Genomic DNA, 18443 nt, shown 5'->3' on the forward strand with positions numbered 1-18443 from the left:
TTGTGGTCTATCTCGATGACATCTTAATTTTTTCCCCAGTCCCAACGACTCATCAGAGACATGTCCGTCAAGTTCTGCTGCGATTGAGGGAGAATCGCCTGTATGCCAAGCTGGAGAAGTGCATGTTTGAGAGGAATTCTCTACCCTCGGACCAAGGTCTCGAAATGGATCCAGAGAAAGTAAAAGACGTCCTGGAATGGCCACATCCTCAAGGCTTAATGGCCACATCCTCAATAGACCATACAGCGTTTCTTGGGATTTGCCAATTTCTACCAGCAGTTCATCCCAAGCGTCTCCTCACTGACAGCTCCCATCTCTACCCTCACCAAGAAAGGCATAAACGCCAAGGTGTGGACTCCAGAAGCTGAATCCGCATTTAATAGCCTGAAGAGAGCCTTCACGTCAGCCTCTACCCTCCATCAACCTGATGTATCTCGACAGTTTTCGTTAGAGGTGGACGCCTCTTCGGTTGGTGCTGGCGCACTTCTGTTCCAGAGAGGTCCCAAAGGCAAGGCAGTGGTATGTGGCTATTACTCTAAACTTTTCTTTGCCGCAGAGCGCAACTACTCGATTGGGGATCGGGAGTTACTGGCCATAAAATTGGCCCTTTGGGAGTGTAAATATCTACTAAAGGGTGCAGCTCATCCCATCCTGATATTTACTGACCACTAGGACCTCATCTATCTCCAGATGGCCGGATGACTGAACCTACATCAAGCCAAGTGGTCGCTGTTCTTTGCCGGGTTCCAGTTTGAGCTCCACTAACGCCCGGCCGACAAGAATGTGAGGGCCGATGCCTTGTCCAGGTCGTTCGAGACAGAGGACACCATGGATTCTCCACAAAATATCATTGATCCATTCTGCATTATCTCTGTCAACCCTCTGCAAGTTAGAGACATCCCTCCAGGGAGGACTTTTGTGCGCCTGGCAGACAGAGGGAGAATCCTCCGCTGTGGAGACAGCTCCAAACTGGCAGGTCACGCGGGTGCATGTAAGACCCGAGATCTGATTGCCCATCATTTCTGGTGGCCCATGCTGCCCAAAGACATCATGGACTTTGTTTTGTCCAGCACGGTGTGCACGGTTAACAGGGTTGGTTGCTCACTCCAAACTTGCTGGCCTGCTCCAGCTCTTGCCTGTGCACAATGCTCTGTGGCAGCATAGAGCAATGGACTATTGTTATGGAACTGTCTCCCTTTGCTGGATGTAGTACGGTCTGGGTGTTGGTGGACCGGTTTTTCGAAGATGGCTCATTTTGTTCCGCTGACCGGCCTACTTTCTTCTTCTCGAATGGCCAACCTCTTCATCCAACACATCTACCGCCTGAACGGCTTACCTCGGCATATCGTGTCTGATCGAGGGCTTCTGTTCACCTCAAAATTCTGGAGAGCCCTCTGTAAACTCCTTGAAGTAAAGTTGGACTTTTCCTCAGATTACAATCCCCAGTCCAATGGTCAAGTCGAGAGGATCAATCAGATCATGGAGAACTATCTACGACACTTCATCTCCAGACAGCATGACGACTGGGTGCAGCTTCTTCCTTGGGCCAAGTTCTTGTATAATAACCATACAAGCGAGTCCACAAGAACCACACCGTTCTTCATCGTCTAAGGCCAACACCCACAAATTCCTCTCCCGGTGTCCGTTACGTCCGAGGTGCCCGCAGCTGATTCTGCTTTCAGGGACTTCCTGCAGATCTTGCAGCAAACCCGATCCTTCATTCTGCTGGTGGCCGACCGCATGAAATGAAAGGCAGACAAATGGAGAAGAGAACCTCCCCAGTTTCTTCCAAGTACCAAGGTCTGGCTGTCCTCTAGAAATATCCGGCAGAGGGTGCCATCATACAAGTTTACTCCCAGGTTCCTCAGACCCTTCAAGGTCTTGCAACAGATCAACCCTGTCTCCTACAAGCTTCGGCTGCCTCCTAGCCTCAAGATCCCCATCTCCCTCCTGAAGCCTGTGGTCCTGAATCGCTACACCAAGATTCCTAGTCCTGCAGTTGCCCCCAGCGGTTCATCGGATACATTCAAGGTTAAGAAGATCCTGGACACCAAGAAAGTAAGAGTAAGAACTTTTTATTTGGTGGATTGGAGGGGGTTTAGTCCAGAAGAGAGGTCCTGGGAGCCAGAGCAGAACCTCAATGCTCTTACCCTCCTAAAGAAGGTTCTCTCCCGCTCAGGCCCCAAGAGGAGGGGGCGTAAGAGGGGGGATACTGTGACACAGATGGCCGCGGACCGTCGGGATTACTCACCCCCCGACGGCCGCAGCCATGGATCAATGAGCGCTGGCCCGCATTTCCTCCTCAGGAGATGCCAGCGCTCAATTCCGCTTCACTCTGAGGTGTTCTGTAAGGTGCACATGCACGCTCTTGCGAGGCCTTAAAAAGCCAGCGCGCGCACCTGAATTGTATATCAAATTAGCCCATAATAACCCTGGACTATAAGAAGGGCCCTGCCCCTTCCTTCATTGCCTGAGCGTTGTTGTGTTTACCCGTGTTAGTCATTGCAAATGGTCCCTTCGTGTTTTCCAGTTCCCAATGTTCTCTTACCTGCTACCTGTATCCTGTATCCCGTGCTACCTTGTTCCTGTGCCATTGTGAGTTGAAGTCGTGTTGTATCTTATAATACGCCTTCCGTGTTACACCACACCATTCTTTAATTTCAGTAGTAAGATCAAATGATATTGCAGAAACCACTATCCCTTTAGACAAAATAGGTTCAGGATTAAAGTCTGGAATCTGTGAGGAGCAAAAACTTTGATATAATGCGTTGGCCCTGAAATTTTTGGACCCGTGTCTGTAGGTTAAAATGAAGTCAAATCTGGTAAAGTACAAAGCCCACCTAGCCTGTCTAGGGTTCAGGCTTTTATGGTCAGTCAGTACAGTAGTTTGATGTCTGGCTCCCTCCACGAAGTGGCGCCACTCTTCAAATGCCCACTTAATAGCAAGAAGCTCACGATTACCTATATCATAGTTCTTTTAGTGGAAGAAAATTTGCGAGAAAAAAAAGCACAGGGACGCAAATTAGTTAATATAGAAGATCCTTGAGACAACACAGCCCCCACACCTATTTCTGAGGCATCAACCTCAACAATAAAATAACTAGAAAGGTCAGGTTGAACCAAAACATGAGCTTTCATAAAACACTGTTTTAACGTTTTAAAGGCGGAGATCGCACTAGGTTTCCAATTAACAAGATCAGAACCCACTTTAGTAAGATCCATCAGAGGTTTAGCAAGGAAGGAAAATTATTAATACATTTCCGGTAATAATTAGCAAAACCTAAGGACCTCTGCAGCGCTTTTAATGAAGTGAGTTGAACCCAGACTGGAATTGCTTGAACCTTAGTGGAGTCTATACGAAAATCATGAGGAGACAGCACATAACCAAAGAAATTAATTTCCTGAACTCCAAACAGAAATTTTTCTAATTTTGTATACAGACAATTCTCCCTCAGTACTTGAAGGACTGACCTTAAATGTTGGATATGAGAGGACAAATCGGAAGAAAATACAAGAATATCAGCCAGATACACAAGCAGAAAGCGTCCAATAAAATTTCTGAAAATATCAGTGACCAGATTTTGAAAAACTGCTGGAGCATTACCTAAACCAAAAGGCATGACCAACTACTCGTCCATCTGGAGTATTAAGTGCTGTCTTCCACTCATCCCCTTTGCGGATACGAACAAAATTGTAGGCCGTGTGTAAATCTAGTTTAGAGAACCACTTGGCTCCTGAGATCTGATTAAACAGGTCCGGGAATGCGTGGAAGAGGATATTGATTCTTCACAGTAATCTTATTCAATTCACCATAGTCAATAACGGATCTTAAACCGCCATTTATTTTTTTTAACAAAGAAAAACCTGGCTCCCACCGGAGAAGTAGATGGACGAATATGACCCTTATGGAGACTGTCTTTAACATAGTCTTTCATGGCCTGTCTTTCCGGAGCAGAAAGATTATACATCCGTACCTTGGGTAGTTTAGCATTACGGAGAAGTTCAACAAAACAGTCATACGGCCTATGAGGAGGGAGAGATTCACAAGCAACTTCAGAAAAAACATCCTCATAATCTTGAATGTACTCAGGCAATGATGGTGCGATGCAAATGATATTAGTAGTAGACAAAGACATGAAAGAATCGTAACATTTAGTATTCCACTTAACCACATCTGCTTTCACCCAGTCAATAACTGGATTATGTGCCTGTAATCATGGGATACCCCAAATTATTTCAGATGGCAAATTTTCTAAAATACAAAAATACATTTGTTCAGTATGTAAAGTACCCACTTTCAATGTAACAGGCGGAGTAGAGAACTTGACTGACCCCTGAGCGAGAGGAGTATTATCAATAGCGGCAAGTTTGACTGGGGTACTCAATTGAACAAGACGGATAGCCAATTTTTTAGCAACCTGGAGATCTAAGAAATTTGCTGCAGAACCAGCATCTACAAAAGCTAGTCCAGAAACACAGACATTATCAAAACACAAATCCACAGGCAAAAGGACTTTTTTTGAAAATGTGGGGAAAACCTGACTGCCCAGATGGAATTCCCGGGGACCATCTAGGCTCTGAAGTTTTCTGGAGCTGGACGTTCAGGGTATTTGGAACAGTTCTTGAGAGTATGACCAGCGTCCCCACAATAAAAACAGCCCGTTGCGCTTCCGAAAAAGTCTCCGATCCTGAGAGGACATAGTGGAGCCCAACAAAATGGGTTCTTGAGCATCAGAAGAAGGACTCTCAGCACAGAGAAGAGGAGCAGTCATAACAATCTTTTAATTTGTGCGCTCTTGTAGTCGTCGGTCTAGACGTACTACAATGGTCATAGTATCCTCTAGAGTAAGAGGTGGAGGATAATTGAATAAGAGATCTTTTACGTTTTCTGAAAGGCCACAGTGGAATTAACAACGGAGCATCATGCCACTGAGAAAAAATAGACCATTGTCTGAACTTCGAACAATAATACTCAACTGGACGTAGTCCCTGCTGGAGAGATAACATCTCGCCCTCCGATACTGCAGTGACATTTGGTTCTTCATAACTTAATACCAGAGCAGAAAAAAAGGTTTCCGCAGACAAAAGTTCAGGGGCATCAGGTCCCAATAAAAAGGCCCAGGTTAGAGGATCATCCTGTAGGAGTGATATGATGATACCCACTCGTTGTTGCTCAGCTCCAGAGGACATAAGTCTCAGACGAAAATATAATTTACAGCTGTCCCGAAAATTAATAAAAGACTTACGATCACCAGAGAAACGATCAGGTAAGTTCACTTTCAACTCCACAGGAAATGCCGCTGGATCGACTGCTCAGGCATGCGCAGTTTCATGCTGTTGAACCTGTATAGTCAACTCTTGCATCTGGTCCACCAGGGCTTGCATAGGTTCCATTGTGGAAAAAATTTAATATATTTTAGGCTTGTGAATATGTAATGTTAGCGATTACCTCAAGGCTACTGGAGTCTGCTGGGAGGCAGCGTCCATGTAAACCGCAACCACAAATCCGCAACCACTCTGATTGACAGCGTCTAAGGCTACTCTGAGGTGTTCGTCAGAATCCTGACACTTCTGAATCTTTTCTGTGAGATTTGCAGCAAGGGAAACAAAATCTCGTTTCCTCCGTAATCTCGTTTCCCTTGCTAGAAATCTCTAACAAAAGAGTCAGAAGTGTCAGGATTCTGAATACACATGACGTCCAGGCTGGATGATCATGTGTATTCATTATCAGGACACTTGATTAACGTTAATCTCTGTTTATGTGGCTGCACATCGCTGCCACATCAATGGAGATGAGTGTATGATGCTGACTGGTCACTGATTGGTCAGCGTCATACACGTAAACACGCCCAGTTAAAAACACAATACACGCCCAGTTGGACATAACGAAAAAAAACCGCCCAGTTTTCCATTTCAAACCTCATTTGCATATACAGTGAAGGAAATAAGTATTTGATCCCTTGCTGATTTTGTAAGTTTGCCCACTGTTAAAGACATGAACAGTCTAGAATTTTTAGGCTAGGTTAATTTTACCAGTGAAAGATAGATTATATAAAAAAAAAAAAAAAAAGAAAATCACATTGTCAAAATTATATATATTTATTTGCATTGTGCACAGAGAAATAAGTATTTGATCCCTTTGGCAAACAAGACTTAATACTTGGTGGCAAAACCCTTGTTGGCAAGCACAGCAGTCAGATGTTTTTCATAGTTGATGATGAGGTTTGCACACATGTTAGATGGAATTTTGGCCCACTCCTCTTTGCAGATCATCTGTAAATCATTAAGATTTCGAGGCTGTCGTTTGGCAACTCGGATTTTCAGCTCCCTCCATAAGTTTTCGATGGGATTAAGGTCTGGAGACTGGCTAGGCCACTCCATGACCTTAATGTGCTTCTTTTTGAGCCACTCCTTTGTTGCCTTGGCTGTATGTTTCGGGTCATTGTCGTGCTGGAAGACCCAGCCACGAGCCATTTTTAATGTCCTGGTGGAGGGAAGGAGGTTGTCACTCAGGATTTGACGGTACATGGCTCCATCCATTCTCCCATTGATGCGGTAAAGTAGTCCTGTGCCCTTAGCAGAGAAACACCCCCAAAACATAATGTTTCCACCTCCATGCTTGACAGTGGGGACGGTGTTCTTTGGGTCATAGGCAGCATTTCTCTTCCTCCAAACACGGCGAGTTGAGTTAATGCCAAAGAGCTCAATTTTTGTCTCATCTGACCACAGCACCTTCTCCCAATCACTCTCAGAATCATCCAGATGTTCATTTGCAAACTTCAGACGGGCCTGTACATGTGCCTTCTTGAGCAGGGGGACCTTGCGGGCACTGCAGGATTTTAATCCATTACGGCGTAATGTGTTACCAATGGTTTTCTTGGTGACTGTGGTCCCAGCTACCTTGAGATCATTAACAAGTTCCCCCGTGTAGTTTTCGGCTGAGCTCTCACCTTCCTCAGGATCAAGGATACCCCACGAGGTGAGATTTTGCATGGAGCCCCAGATCCATGTCGATTTCAGTCATTTTATATGTCTTCCATTTTCTTACTATTGCACCAACAGTTGTCTCCTTGTCACCCAGCGTCTTACTTATGGTTTTGTAGCCCATTCCAGCCTTGTGCAGGTCTATGATCTTGTCCCTGACATCCTTAGAAAGCTCTTTGGTCTTGCCCATGTTGTAGAGGTTAGAGTCAGACTGATTAATTGAGTCTGTGGACAGGAGTCTTTTATACAGGTGACCATTTAAAACAGCTGTCTTTAATGCAGGCACCAAGTTGATTTGGAGCGTGTAACTGGTCTGGAAGAGGCGGAACTCTTAATGGTTGGTAGGGGATCAAATACTTATTTCTCTGTGCACAATGCAAATAAATATATATAATTTTGACAATGTGATTTTCTTTTTTTTTTTTTATATAATCTATCTCTCACTGGTAAAATTAACCTAGCCTAAAAATTCTAGACTGTTCATTTCTTTGACAGTGGGCAAACTTACAAAATCAGCAAGGGATCAAATATTTATTTCCTTCACTGTATATAAAATAGCTCATAACTTGGCCAAAAATGAACGTTTTTAAAAAAAACAAACGTTACTGTTATCTACATTGCAGCGCCGATCACATGCAATAGGAGATAGGAATTTGAGAATCTGGTGACGGAGCCTCTTTAAGGGAGCAGGTGTTTTCCTAACAGCCCCGTTCTAGGGATAGGTGCGGGTTTCAGAGGTAGGACCCGCATCTATCTGACATTTATGACATATCCTTTGGATATGTCATAAATGTCTCTGATGGGAAAACCCCATTAATATGGGATTGCCCGTTTAAGACAAATGTAGTGCAGTATGATGGTAAGATCTCTGCAAAATCACATCCAGAACACAAATTAAAAGTTTATTGTAAATCTCAAACAGAAACAGATAGGGTTTATTTTAAAGTAGATTTTTTTTGTTAACAATAAATATCTTAACTTACCTGACTTAGCTCTTCATATGTAACAAACAAGAAGTTTTTGTTGTCTTTCATCTCCATCCAGCCCTTTATGTGATCAAACCAGGAGCCAAATGGCACTGAAGGGGAACGATATAATTGAAATACATTAGATCATTGAAATGAATTAGTCAAAAAGGAAATAATCAAATATTAATTTCAAGTTGACCTTTTTCTAAATCGAGATTGCTGCAGCATAACTAGAGTATATAACATATGTGTACAAATGTATGTGTCAAGTTAAGTAGTAATTGTAATGGACGATAGAACCAATCCTAAGAAAGACAGTGAAATAAATGTACCTAACGAACAGTAAGACAGGCAGGAAAAAAAAAAAAAACTGTAAAACCCTTGCAATAATTCTCCTCAACATGCCGTATTGCATTATCTTACAGTGGTAAACGGAATAAATATTAACCACGCGGTGTGGCTACTTTTTTTTACAAGCTATTCTATTATTGCTATATATCTTTTGCTCAGCCCAGGCTAAGATTTATTCTTTTCAACAGAATACTCGTAAATGCAGATGAACAAAGTGCAAACATTTTTTTATATTGGCTAGTTATAGTCATAATGCCAGTGTGAATGAAGGAGAGCAATGGTAAATGATAAAACGATAACTTATTTTTGCTGCTAACAGCGTCATTTACGCATATGTTTAGGTAGAGCTGTTGACAGCCTACAATGGCGCTCCTGATATCCATTACAACCTCAGATCCTTTTCAAACCATCCATTGTTCATCAGCGGTCTGAAAAATGATTGTGTGGAAACAAGTTTTCAGTTTAGTTCAAACTATTAATATACAGTAAGTAACATCATAACTGCAATATAAATATTATATACAAAATGACAACTCATTATTAAAATATGTTATTTATAAGAGCAGAGAAGGGCAATCCTTCACATTTCATGACACATACCTCTGCCCTGCAAGAAGTCTTCTATGAATTCATCAAAGCTGTTAGGTTTTTTGATGACATATGACATGTGGGCATAATGATAAAGAGACACCAAGACATCTTTTGGGCTTCGAGCTGTGTAAATAACCTAATAATAAAACGAAAACAGAAGTGTTTTAAAGATACAAACAATATCCCACTTGGGCAAAATCTTAAAGCCCTTTGAACTTTATATTCTTTTTAAAATAAAACAATATTTGAGGTGATTTTAAGCAACTTTTAAATTCATTTTTTTAATTAAAGAAATGTTTTACTTTTTGAGATTCAGCTTCTGTGCGTCCTGATTATATAAAAGCTGTATCTTGCCATGAAAGCCAATTTCATTAGGTCAGCTGGACTTACGGCTCGTCTGAAAGCTGGTCCTGCGTATCTCTGAAACGCAGGATCCAGTTAATAACAATCACATATATGTTGATGAACTCAGATATAATAATTATTAGCGGGATCCCGTGTTTAAGAGACACGCAGGACCAGCTTTCAGCTGTCAGTACAGATAGTGCAGGATACATAGAAGCTTTATCTCAAAGAAGGTAATTATTTTTTTTTTATTAAAAACTATTTAAAAGTTGCTTAAAACCAAATTAAAAAAATTGTTTGCAAAACTGACAGAATTTAAAACCCTTTTTTCCATCTTAGCTTCTGTCCTGCTGTGCAGCTGACTAGGGGGAGGGGTTACCTGCTCCCAGGTAGTATAAATTATCCCTCAGGCCTCTGTAGAGCCTGCTCTGTTTTGGCTTGCTAAACAAGTGGTTTGTATACCAAGTGGAGTTACAAAACCAGAGTTAAAGCCCCTGTAAGTACTCTTCTTTTCTTTTACTTTAACAATTGTTCACTGTTTTTTTTGTAACTCGGATAATGGATAGCAAGATTGGAGGTATTCTTCAGTGCACAGTCTGCCATATGTATGCACGACTGAAGCCGGAGTTCCAGGGTTAATACCTCTGTGGCAGATGTGAGCATGTTGTTCGCCTGGAAGCTCGCATTAGAGATCTGGAGGAGCAAAATGCAACACTGAGGACGATAGACAATCTTGAGCGGAGCATGATGCTGACTGAGCAAGCAGTTAGTGGGGTAGAACTGGAGGGTGAAGACATGGGTCAGCAGGATAAGGCAAGTAGCTGGGTTAATGTAGTTAAGGGCAGTAGAAAGGGGTCAAAGAAAAGGAAAGCCAATCCTGTTTCTGATATTACAAGCAAAATTGCCATGTTGGGTGACGATGCGAGGGTGTCGGTCTCAGAAATGGCAGCCCTAGTGGATACTGATCTCCCTAACAGACGGGAGAATAGCCCAGCTAGTAGTCGGCGGGATGGAAATGAAGGTAAGGCAAGACAATTGGTAGTTATAGGGGATTCTATAATCAGGAAGACGGATAGAATAATTTGTCGCCAAGACCGCTTCAACCGAATGGTTGGCTGTCTACCTGGTGCCAGGGTTCGGCATGTGGTAGAATGGGTGGATAAATTACTGGCAGGGGCTGGTGATGATCCTGCTGTCGTGGTCCATGTGGGTACCAACGACAGAACAAATGGTAGGTGGAGGAGCCTTAAGAATAATTTTAAAGAATTAGGCTACAAGCTTAAGGGAAGGACCTCCAAGGCTGTATTCTCAGGAATACTGCCTGTGCCATGCGCATCACAGGAAAGACAGCGGGAGCTCAGTGAGTTAAATGCATGGCTTAAGTCTTGGTGTAGAGGAGAAGGCTTTGGATTCCTAGAGCACTGGGCTGACTTTTCATTGGGGTACAAACTGTATTCTGCAGATGATTTGCAACTAAATGGAAGGGGGTTCGCTGTGCTGGGGAGAGAATTCTAGCTGGGCTGGCGGAGTATTTAAACTAGGGCTGAGGAGGGAGGTCAATGTAGAAAATAAAGGGGTAGTCCGGTTAGAGAGGGGTCAGACTATATTGGTGGGGGGATAAACAGACTGTGGGGAGAGGACTAGACAACAGGATAGGGAGATCCTTTAGTTACAAAAAAGCAATGAAAATAAAAATGCCCAAATAATGTCAAATAATCACATTTCTGATACTGAAAGTGAAAAGCTGACAGGCAAGTTAAAGTGTATGTTCACAAATGCCAGAAGTCTAGCAAGCAAAATGGGGGAGCTGGAGGTCTTGATACTGGAAGAAAGTATAGATATAGTTGGTGTTGCTGAAACATGGCTAGACTCTTCTCATGACTGGGCTGTAAATCTACAGGGTTTTTACACTTTTTCGGAAAGACAGGACAAATAGGAAAGGCGGTGGTGTATGTCTGTATGTGAGAAGTGATATGAAGGCGAGTGTGAAAGAGACATTAGAGGGTGAAGATTGTGAGGAGGTTGAAACCTTGTGGGTGGAACTAGAAAGGGAGGTAAACACTGAAAAAATTACTTTTGGTGTTATCTATAGACCCCCCAATATAACTGAGGAGATGGAAGGTCAGCTATATAAACAGATGGAGCAGGCTGGTACTGTAGAAAGATTTTAATTACCGGGATATTAATTGGCATCATGGTTCGGCTTCAACTGCAAAGGGGAGACATTTCTTCCACCTGTTGCAGGAAAATTTTATGAGCCAGTTTGTGGAAGACCCAACTAGAGATGAATCTCTGTTGGTTCTGTTAATTTCTAATAATGCAGTGCTTGTTGGGAATGTCAATGTTCGTGAAAACCTTGGTAACAGTGATCACAATATAGTTAAATTTTACCTATGCTGTAAAAAAACAAACACAGGCTGGGAGGGCAAAAACACTTAATTTTAAGAAGGCCAATTTCCCCAGGATGAGGACTACAATTCAGGATATAGACTGGTAAAAACTAATGTCAAATAATGGTTCAAATGATAAATGGGAGATTTTCAAACCTACTTTGGGTAATTATAGTGCAAAATTGATTCCTATGGGTAACAAGTATAAACGACTAACATTAAACCCCACATGGCTCACACCTTCTGCTAAAAAGGGCAATACATGACAAAAAAAAAAGGGCATTTGAAAAATACTAATCTGAGGGTACATCTGTAGCCTTTTTAAATTATAAAGAGCGTAAGAAAATCTGTAAAAATGTCATAAAATTAGCAAAAATACAAAATGAAAGGCAGGTGGCGAAGGATAATAAAACAAATCCCCAAAAATTCTTACAGTATATAGAAGCCAAGGTCTGAAAATGGACCCTTAGATAGTAGTAATGGGTGTAACGTCTATGGCCGGGGGTCGTCGTTCAGACTTACCCTCTGACGGCCCCGGCCATGGAGATCTGACTTTGCGGCGTCAGCTCCCTCCAGGGAGATGCCGGCACTCAAAGGGCCTGTACGCGTCCAGCTGTCACCCATCAATAATTAGCCCAAATGGCTGCTGGACTAAAAAAAGGGCTCTGCCCACTTGTTCCCCGCCTGAGCGTTGTTGTATACCTAAGTTTGTCTTGCAAATGGTCTCCCAGTATTTTCCAGTTTCCAGTGTTACCCGTTCCTGCTGCCTGTACCCTGTATCCCGTGCTATCGTATCTACTGAAAAAGTCAAGTCGTGTCTTTCGCTGCATCCACGGTGCCACCTGCTGAGAAAGTCAAGTCGTGTCTTCCACTGCACCCACGGTGCCATCTGCTGTGAAAGTCAAATCGTGCCTCCGCTACTGTCTACCTTGTTGGCCAGCTGCTACCCCGCCACGCAGCACGGCCCAGTGGGTCCACACCCTGCGCCGTGACAGTACGCTCAGGCCATGGACCCCGCTGCCCAAGTCAAGGGCCTGTCATCCTCCCAAGCCATGCAGACCTCCAGCATCTGCAAGCACGACAGGATCAACTCTTTGTGGCAGTAGACTCCATGGCACAGCAGCTAGGGGCGCTAGCTACTTCCTTCACCGCTCCTATTCAAGCTCCTCTGATTGACTCTCCTGCTACATCTCCTGGCAGCCCCAGTTCGGACCCTCGGTTCTCGCTGCCATTGCCACCTCGGTTCCATGGAGACGCAAGTTCAAGCAAGTGGTTTCTGAATCAATGGCAAATCCACTTCACTCTGCACGCCCGAGCATTTCCTTCAGATGGAGCCAGGATCGCCTTCATTATATCTCTAGTTGCCAGTAAAGCCCTGGGAATCCAATCTGGGAACGACAGGGACCCGAGACTTCCAGGGGTTCGTGCGGTTGTTCCGTTCCGTATTTGAGGAACCATGGCCGAGTCTCGTCGGCAGCCACTGCTATCTTTAACCTGCGTCAGGAGGACACCTCCGTGGGCGAATACACCATCCAGTTCCGGACTCTGGCAGGAGAATTGTTCTGGAAAAAAGAGGCCTTGGTAGCACCCTTCTGGCATGGCCTATCGCCGAGATCAAGGACTAACTGGCTGCTCAAGATCTTCCAGCTGCCTTGGACGACCTGATTCTACTGGCTACCCGTGTGGACATAAAGCTCAGGGAGAGATCTCAAGAGATTCTATAGGAGAGACGGCTTCCTAGACTGGCGCCCAACTTCCAGCAACCCCTCTTGCCTTGTTCTTGTGCAGCGCCCGAGGTTCCGATGCAGGTGGATCGGTTTAAACTGTCCGTTCAAGAAAGACAGTGCAGACACACCTCTGGACTCTGCCTATATTGCGGCCTCACTGGCCATGTTGTGCGTCTGTGTTCCCAGAGGCCAAAGAAACCCCAACGCCTGGGATTGGTTGGAGAGACAACCCTGGGCGCTACGGCGTTTAACCCCTTCCCGACATCCGCCGTATATATACGGCGCACGCCGGGTGGGGGAATATGGAGCGGTGCGCTCTTTTTTTTCAAGAATCCACCAAACCATTGATTTGACCACTCCTAACATTTGTGCTATCTCGCTGATGGATTTCTTCTTTTTTTTTTTTGCCTAACGATGGTCTGTTTCACTTGCATTGAGAGCTCCTGTGGCCTCATATTGTGGGTTCACAGCAACAGCTTCCAAATGAAAATGCCACACCTGGAATCAACTCCAGACCTGCTTAATTCATGATGGATTAATGAGGGAATAGCCCATTAAATAGCTTTTGAGATAATTGTCCAATTACCTTTGGTCCCTTGAAAAAGAGGCAGCTACATATTAAAGAGCTGTAATTCCTAAACCCTTCCTCAAATTAGGATGTGAATACCCTCAATTTAAAGCTGAGAGTCTGCACTTTAAGCCCATGTTCATTATATAACTGTATATTCAACATGTTTGGGTAAACAGCTAAAATGCCAAAACTTGTGTCACTGTCCAAATAATTCTGGACTTAACTGTAGCTAAAGATGTCACATAAGAGGGAAACTTTGGAGCTTATCTCCATTTCTTTGAGGGGGGTGCTCTTTAACTGCAGGAAATGTTAAAGATCTCAATGTTAAAGGGGTTATCCGGGTTTTTAAAATTGATGGTCTATCCTTAGTACAAACGAGAACCATGTGAACAATGAAGAGACTGCAGCACTCTTATGAGCGCCGCGGCCACTTCAACAGCTGAATGGCCGCGGTACCAAGAGTCGAACTCCCACTGATATAATATTGATGGCCTATTCTAAAAATTTAAAAATCCAGATAAACTCTTTAAGGAAATTGTGAAATGTGTTTTTTATACTATTATATATTAGATATAACTTTACAGCTGAAATTTGTCTAGCTTCTATTGCCCATCAGTCCCATTGTACTTTGTACCATTTAAAATGCTTCATTATCTAGTATCGCAGTCCTCACCTTTGCTTTTGAAGAGGATAAATACTTTGGAAAACACTGTATTGGTAAATGAGATGAAAGAAAACGTGGGGATTGACATCCAACAACCAACTGTTCTCCAATCCCACTAACATCAAGCCAGGGGATCCTCATGTAATTTGGGACTTCACGGCACCAGGTAAAATCCCCATTTCTACGGATAAGGCTCAAGATTTCCATCATCCACGTGGTTCCTAAAAAGTTATTAAAATCAACAGGTCATGGTCATATGTCGCTTTGAGGGCCTTTGAAGAACCCAAATTTGTGGAGCACTCCCTTGTGGTTAGACATAGCTGTATGTGTTTAACTGGATACTTTGTCCTGAAAATCTTACATAGCATTAAATTAAGCTACATTAAAGAAACTTACCACAGAATTAACAGGTGTACAAAGAATGTATTTTCATAAAACTCAGAGGATGGAATATCATAATTCTACCATAAACGCAGCCCATGCAGAGCAGAATGGTGAGAGAAAAAAAAAAAACAGTAAAATCAAACATGAACCATTCATTTTCTCACTGAATAGAAGCCTGCAATATACAGTGCATGGAGGGCTTTGGGACTTTCATGTTCTAATAAACAAATAATGATAAAGGGTAAAAGAAGGATGTCAACTGCTAAGGGTTTGCATGATGCAACCCCCCTCATATTCTAAAGATGGCCATAGCTATAGCTAAAAGTCTGCCATATCCACCAATTTTGGCAGTATCATGAAACGGTCTAATGTGTGTGAGAGTAGGCAAACCGTCCACTGGGGGGACACATGGGAGAAAGAAGGATCGGACATCTTGGATTTCACTATGCCTGATTTTTTGTTCTCCGAGGAGATAAACCGCTGGCCAGAGCTGTGTGGCAGCAGCTTATGCCCTTCTAAACATTTAATTAAACATGCATACTCGGCAGAACTGAGCGTTCATGTTTGTTGGAGGTATGAGAAGATATGCTCTTGCCCAAATGATCATTCAGCCCAGCTATCTAATGTATATTACCAGCATAACAAACTAAGGTATCCACTCAGTAATAACTCATTTGGCGGTTGGTAGTAAAGATGCTATGTATTTGGAATGTCCAAATATATGAATGGAAATTCCTAAAATCGGGCTACTGTAGTAAAAAGCTACCACTAGAATGCCCTGTGTAAATATCTACAGCAGGGGCTAGCACTCTAATTTGTGCTGCAGCCAATTTATAAATAAATAAAAATCAAAGTTGAAGTACTCTGTATGCCATGCAACATGAAAGTCATATACCACGGAATATTACCATATATGTTAAGAAGATAAACTCAAGCACCCCTCTTGTAGAGGAGTGCTTGAGTTGATCTTATTACCAGAGGAGTGCTTGAGTTTATCTTATTAATATATGGCGCTATTATAGTTAGTGGTGCAGTGTATGGCGCTTTATTATATTTAGAGGTGTTGAGAATTTTAACTTCGTCTATAGGTGCAGAAATGTTTTAAATGTGAAAAGCTGAAGACATCTGAGCAGAAAATGGGTCATGGCCGGGAGAAATCCATCATAGAGGTAGAGGGAGAAAAAAAGAACTAGAATCTGAGACGTCACCGGTGAGTCACTTAATGTAAATGTTTATTCTGCCTCTAATCAGTACTGTAGTCACTGTATGATCTGCAGCGAAATGATGGGTGGTATGAATTTTTTTGTGAAACAGCATCTCCCAGCATATCCTTACTATTGTTTGGGCCATGCTGGGAGCCGTAGTTTTACGCCTTACAAACCTATACGGCAGGGGTTGCACTAAATTGAGCTGTATTTGTTCTGGTGTTGTATATATGTACTGAGCTTTGTTCTGGTGTTGTATATATGTACTGAGCTTGGTTCTGGTGTTGTATATATGTACTGATCTTGGTTCTGATGCTGTATTTAGGTACTGAGCTTTGTTCTGGTGCTGTATATATGTATGAGCTTTGTTCTGGTGCTGTATATATGTACTGAGCTTGGTTCTGTGGATGTATATATGGATGTATATTCTGGGGATGTATATATGTACTGAGCTTGGTTCTGGGCTGTATTTATGTACTGAGCTTGGTTCTGGGGCTGTATTTATGTACTGAGCTTGGTTCTGTGGCTGTATTTATGTACTGAGGTTGGTTCTGTGGCTGTATTTATGTACTGATCTTTCTTCTGGTATTGTATATATGTACTGAGCTTGGTTCTAGTGCTGTATTTATGTACTGAGGTTGGTTCTGGTGCTGTATATATGTATGAGCTTGGTTCTGGAGCTGTAATTATATAGGATATATTTATAATAACAAAATTGCATGGGGAAATGGAATTGTTCTCAATTCATTGTATATTTCATGGGAACCTGTCTGGTAGTTTTAACCCGTTGAACCACCACCATGCGGTAATACATGACCAGACAATATTTCCAAATGTATGTTTTTTTTCCCAGATGCAGCAAAATCTTTAAAATCCACTTTTAAAACAGCGTGCACTATATGCTAATTACTCATTAAAGGGTCATGGGGCAGTGCCACTATCCTGAAGAGTCACATAGTCCTGCCTCCAAACCCTCCTTTTCATGTTTGATTGACATCCCCCTGGCTGATACAACTTTCTCGGATGTGCCATTGCCTTGTGGCACTATATACAAGGGGGGCTGTGTGGCACTGTATACAAGGGGGGCTGTGTGGCACTATACACAAGGTGGAGCTGTGTGCCACTATACACAAGGGGGAGCTGTGTGGCACTATACACATGGGGGGGCTGTGTGGGACTATACACATGGGGGGGCTGTGTGGCACTACTAAGAGGGGGGCTGTGTGGCACTATCTACTAGGAGGGCTGTTTGGCACTATCTACTAGGGGGGCTGTATGGCACTATTTAAAAGGGGAGTGCTGTATAGCGCTATATACAGGGGGGCTTTATGGCAATATCTACAGGGAGCTGTATGGCACTATCTACAAGGGGTAGGTTGGGGCGCTATCTATAAGTGGGGTGTGACACTGTCTATAGGCGGGACTGTATAGCACTGTCTACAGGGGGGCTGTATGGCACATTCTACAGGGGGCACTATCTATAAGGGGGGCTGCTTGTGGCACCTGGTGGGGAACCAGTCAAAAGATTGCTATGGAGCCCAGTCTTTCCTAGTTTGATTCAAACTGAGAAGAACAATCCTTCCCCCAATTGGTCACCCAAAGACATCAGATAAAGAAGTAGATAATATCGCCTGGACAAGAACGCTTAAAAAATGCTTTCATTTTATTAAATCTTTAAAATGGGCTAATGAAGCCAATATTTCCTATAGATACCAGACTAACCAGGTAAGTAGGACTAGATAAGGATGCCAATATACTTAGATTAAATTATTTATGGAACTACTCCAAATATCTAGTTAAAACATATCAATTCTATCCGTACCTGGATGAGATAGCAAAGTGCGCATTCACACTGAGTAAAGATCTGATACTTAGCAGCAGAGTGTGCATGAACACTCAGTAGCAGAAACGCAACACCTACGACACAGTGTGCATTCACACTGAAATGAAACACAGCACATACATTTCTTATGTATTAGCACCCATAGATACTAGTGCAGCACCTAGAGTAGTAGTGTGCTAAACAAAATTGAACGCCTAACGCGTTGCCACTGGCGGTCAGGTACCAGAACCGTGCTGTTATAAGAAAAGCTCTAGGAGACACAGGACGGACAGACAATATTGCAAGAGAAACTGATGTGCTAATGTAATGATGGGGTAGGGAGACAGACAGGTGAGCCCTAATCTACCCGCCACTCAGTCCCTGCCTACTTGCAACGACCCGCCCTAGGCGACGGGGTACAACTGGGCGACGGTCCCTACA

At 43.1% G+C, this 18443-nt stretch overlaps 1 protein-coding gene across 4 annotated transcripts in view; it reads right to left on the reverse strand.

Annotated features, from left to right (window-relative positions):
* The window catches only part of LOC142662093 (sulfotransferase 2B1-like), an 86920-nt gene that overhangs the window by 15534 nt on the left and 52943 nt on the right, over nt 1-18443 (reverse strand). For all 4 annotated transcript variants that reach the window (XM_075839988.1, XM_075839990.1, XM_075839987.1 and 1 more), the window contains exons 3-5: nt 14601-14812; nt 8904-9030; nt 7968-8062 (exon numbers count right to left, since the gene is read on the reverse strand). In XM_075839988.1, the coding sequence (XP_075696103.1) occupies nt 7968-8062; nt 8904-9030; nt 14601-14812 (434 nt within the window). The remainder of the gene's footprint in view (nt 1-7967; nt 8063-8903; nt 9031-14600; nt 14813-18443) is intronic.

This window comes from Rhinoderma darwinii, chromosome 10 (assembly GCF_050947455.1).
Source record: "Rhinoderma darwinii isolate aRhiDar2 chromosome 10, aRhiDar2.hap1, whole genome shotgun sequence".
In the NCBI taxonomy this organism is placed as follows: Eukaryota; Metazoa; Chordata; class Amphibia; order Anura; family Rhinodermatidae; genus Rhinoderma; species Rhinoderma darwinii.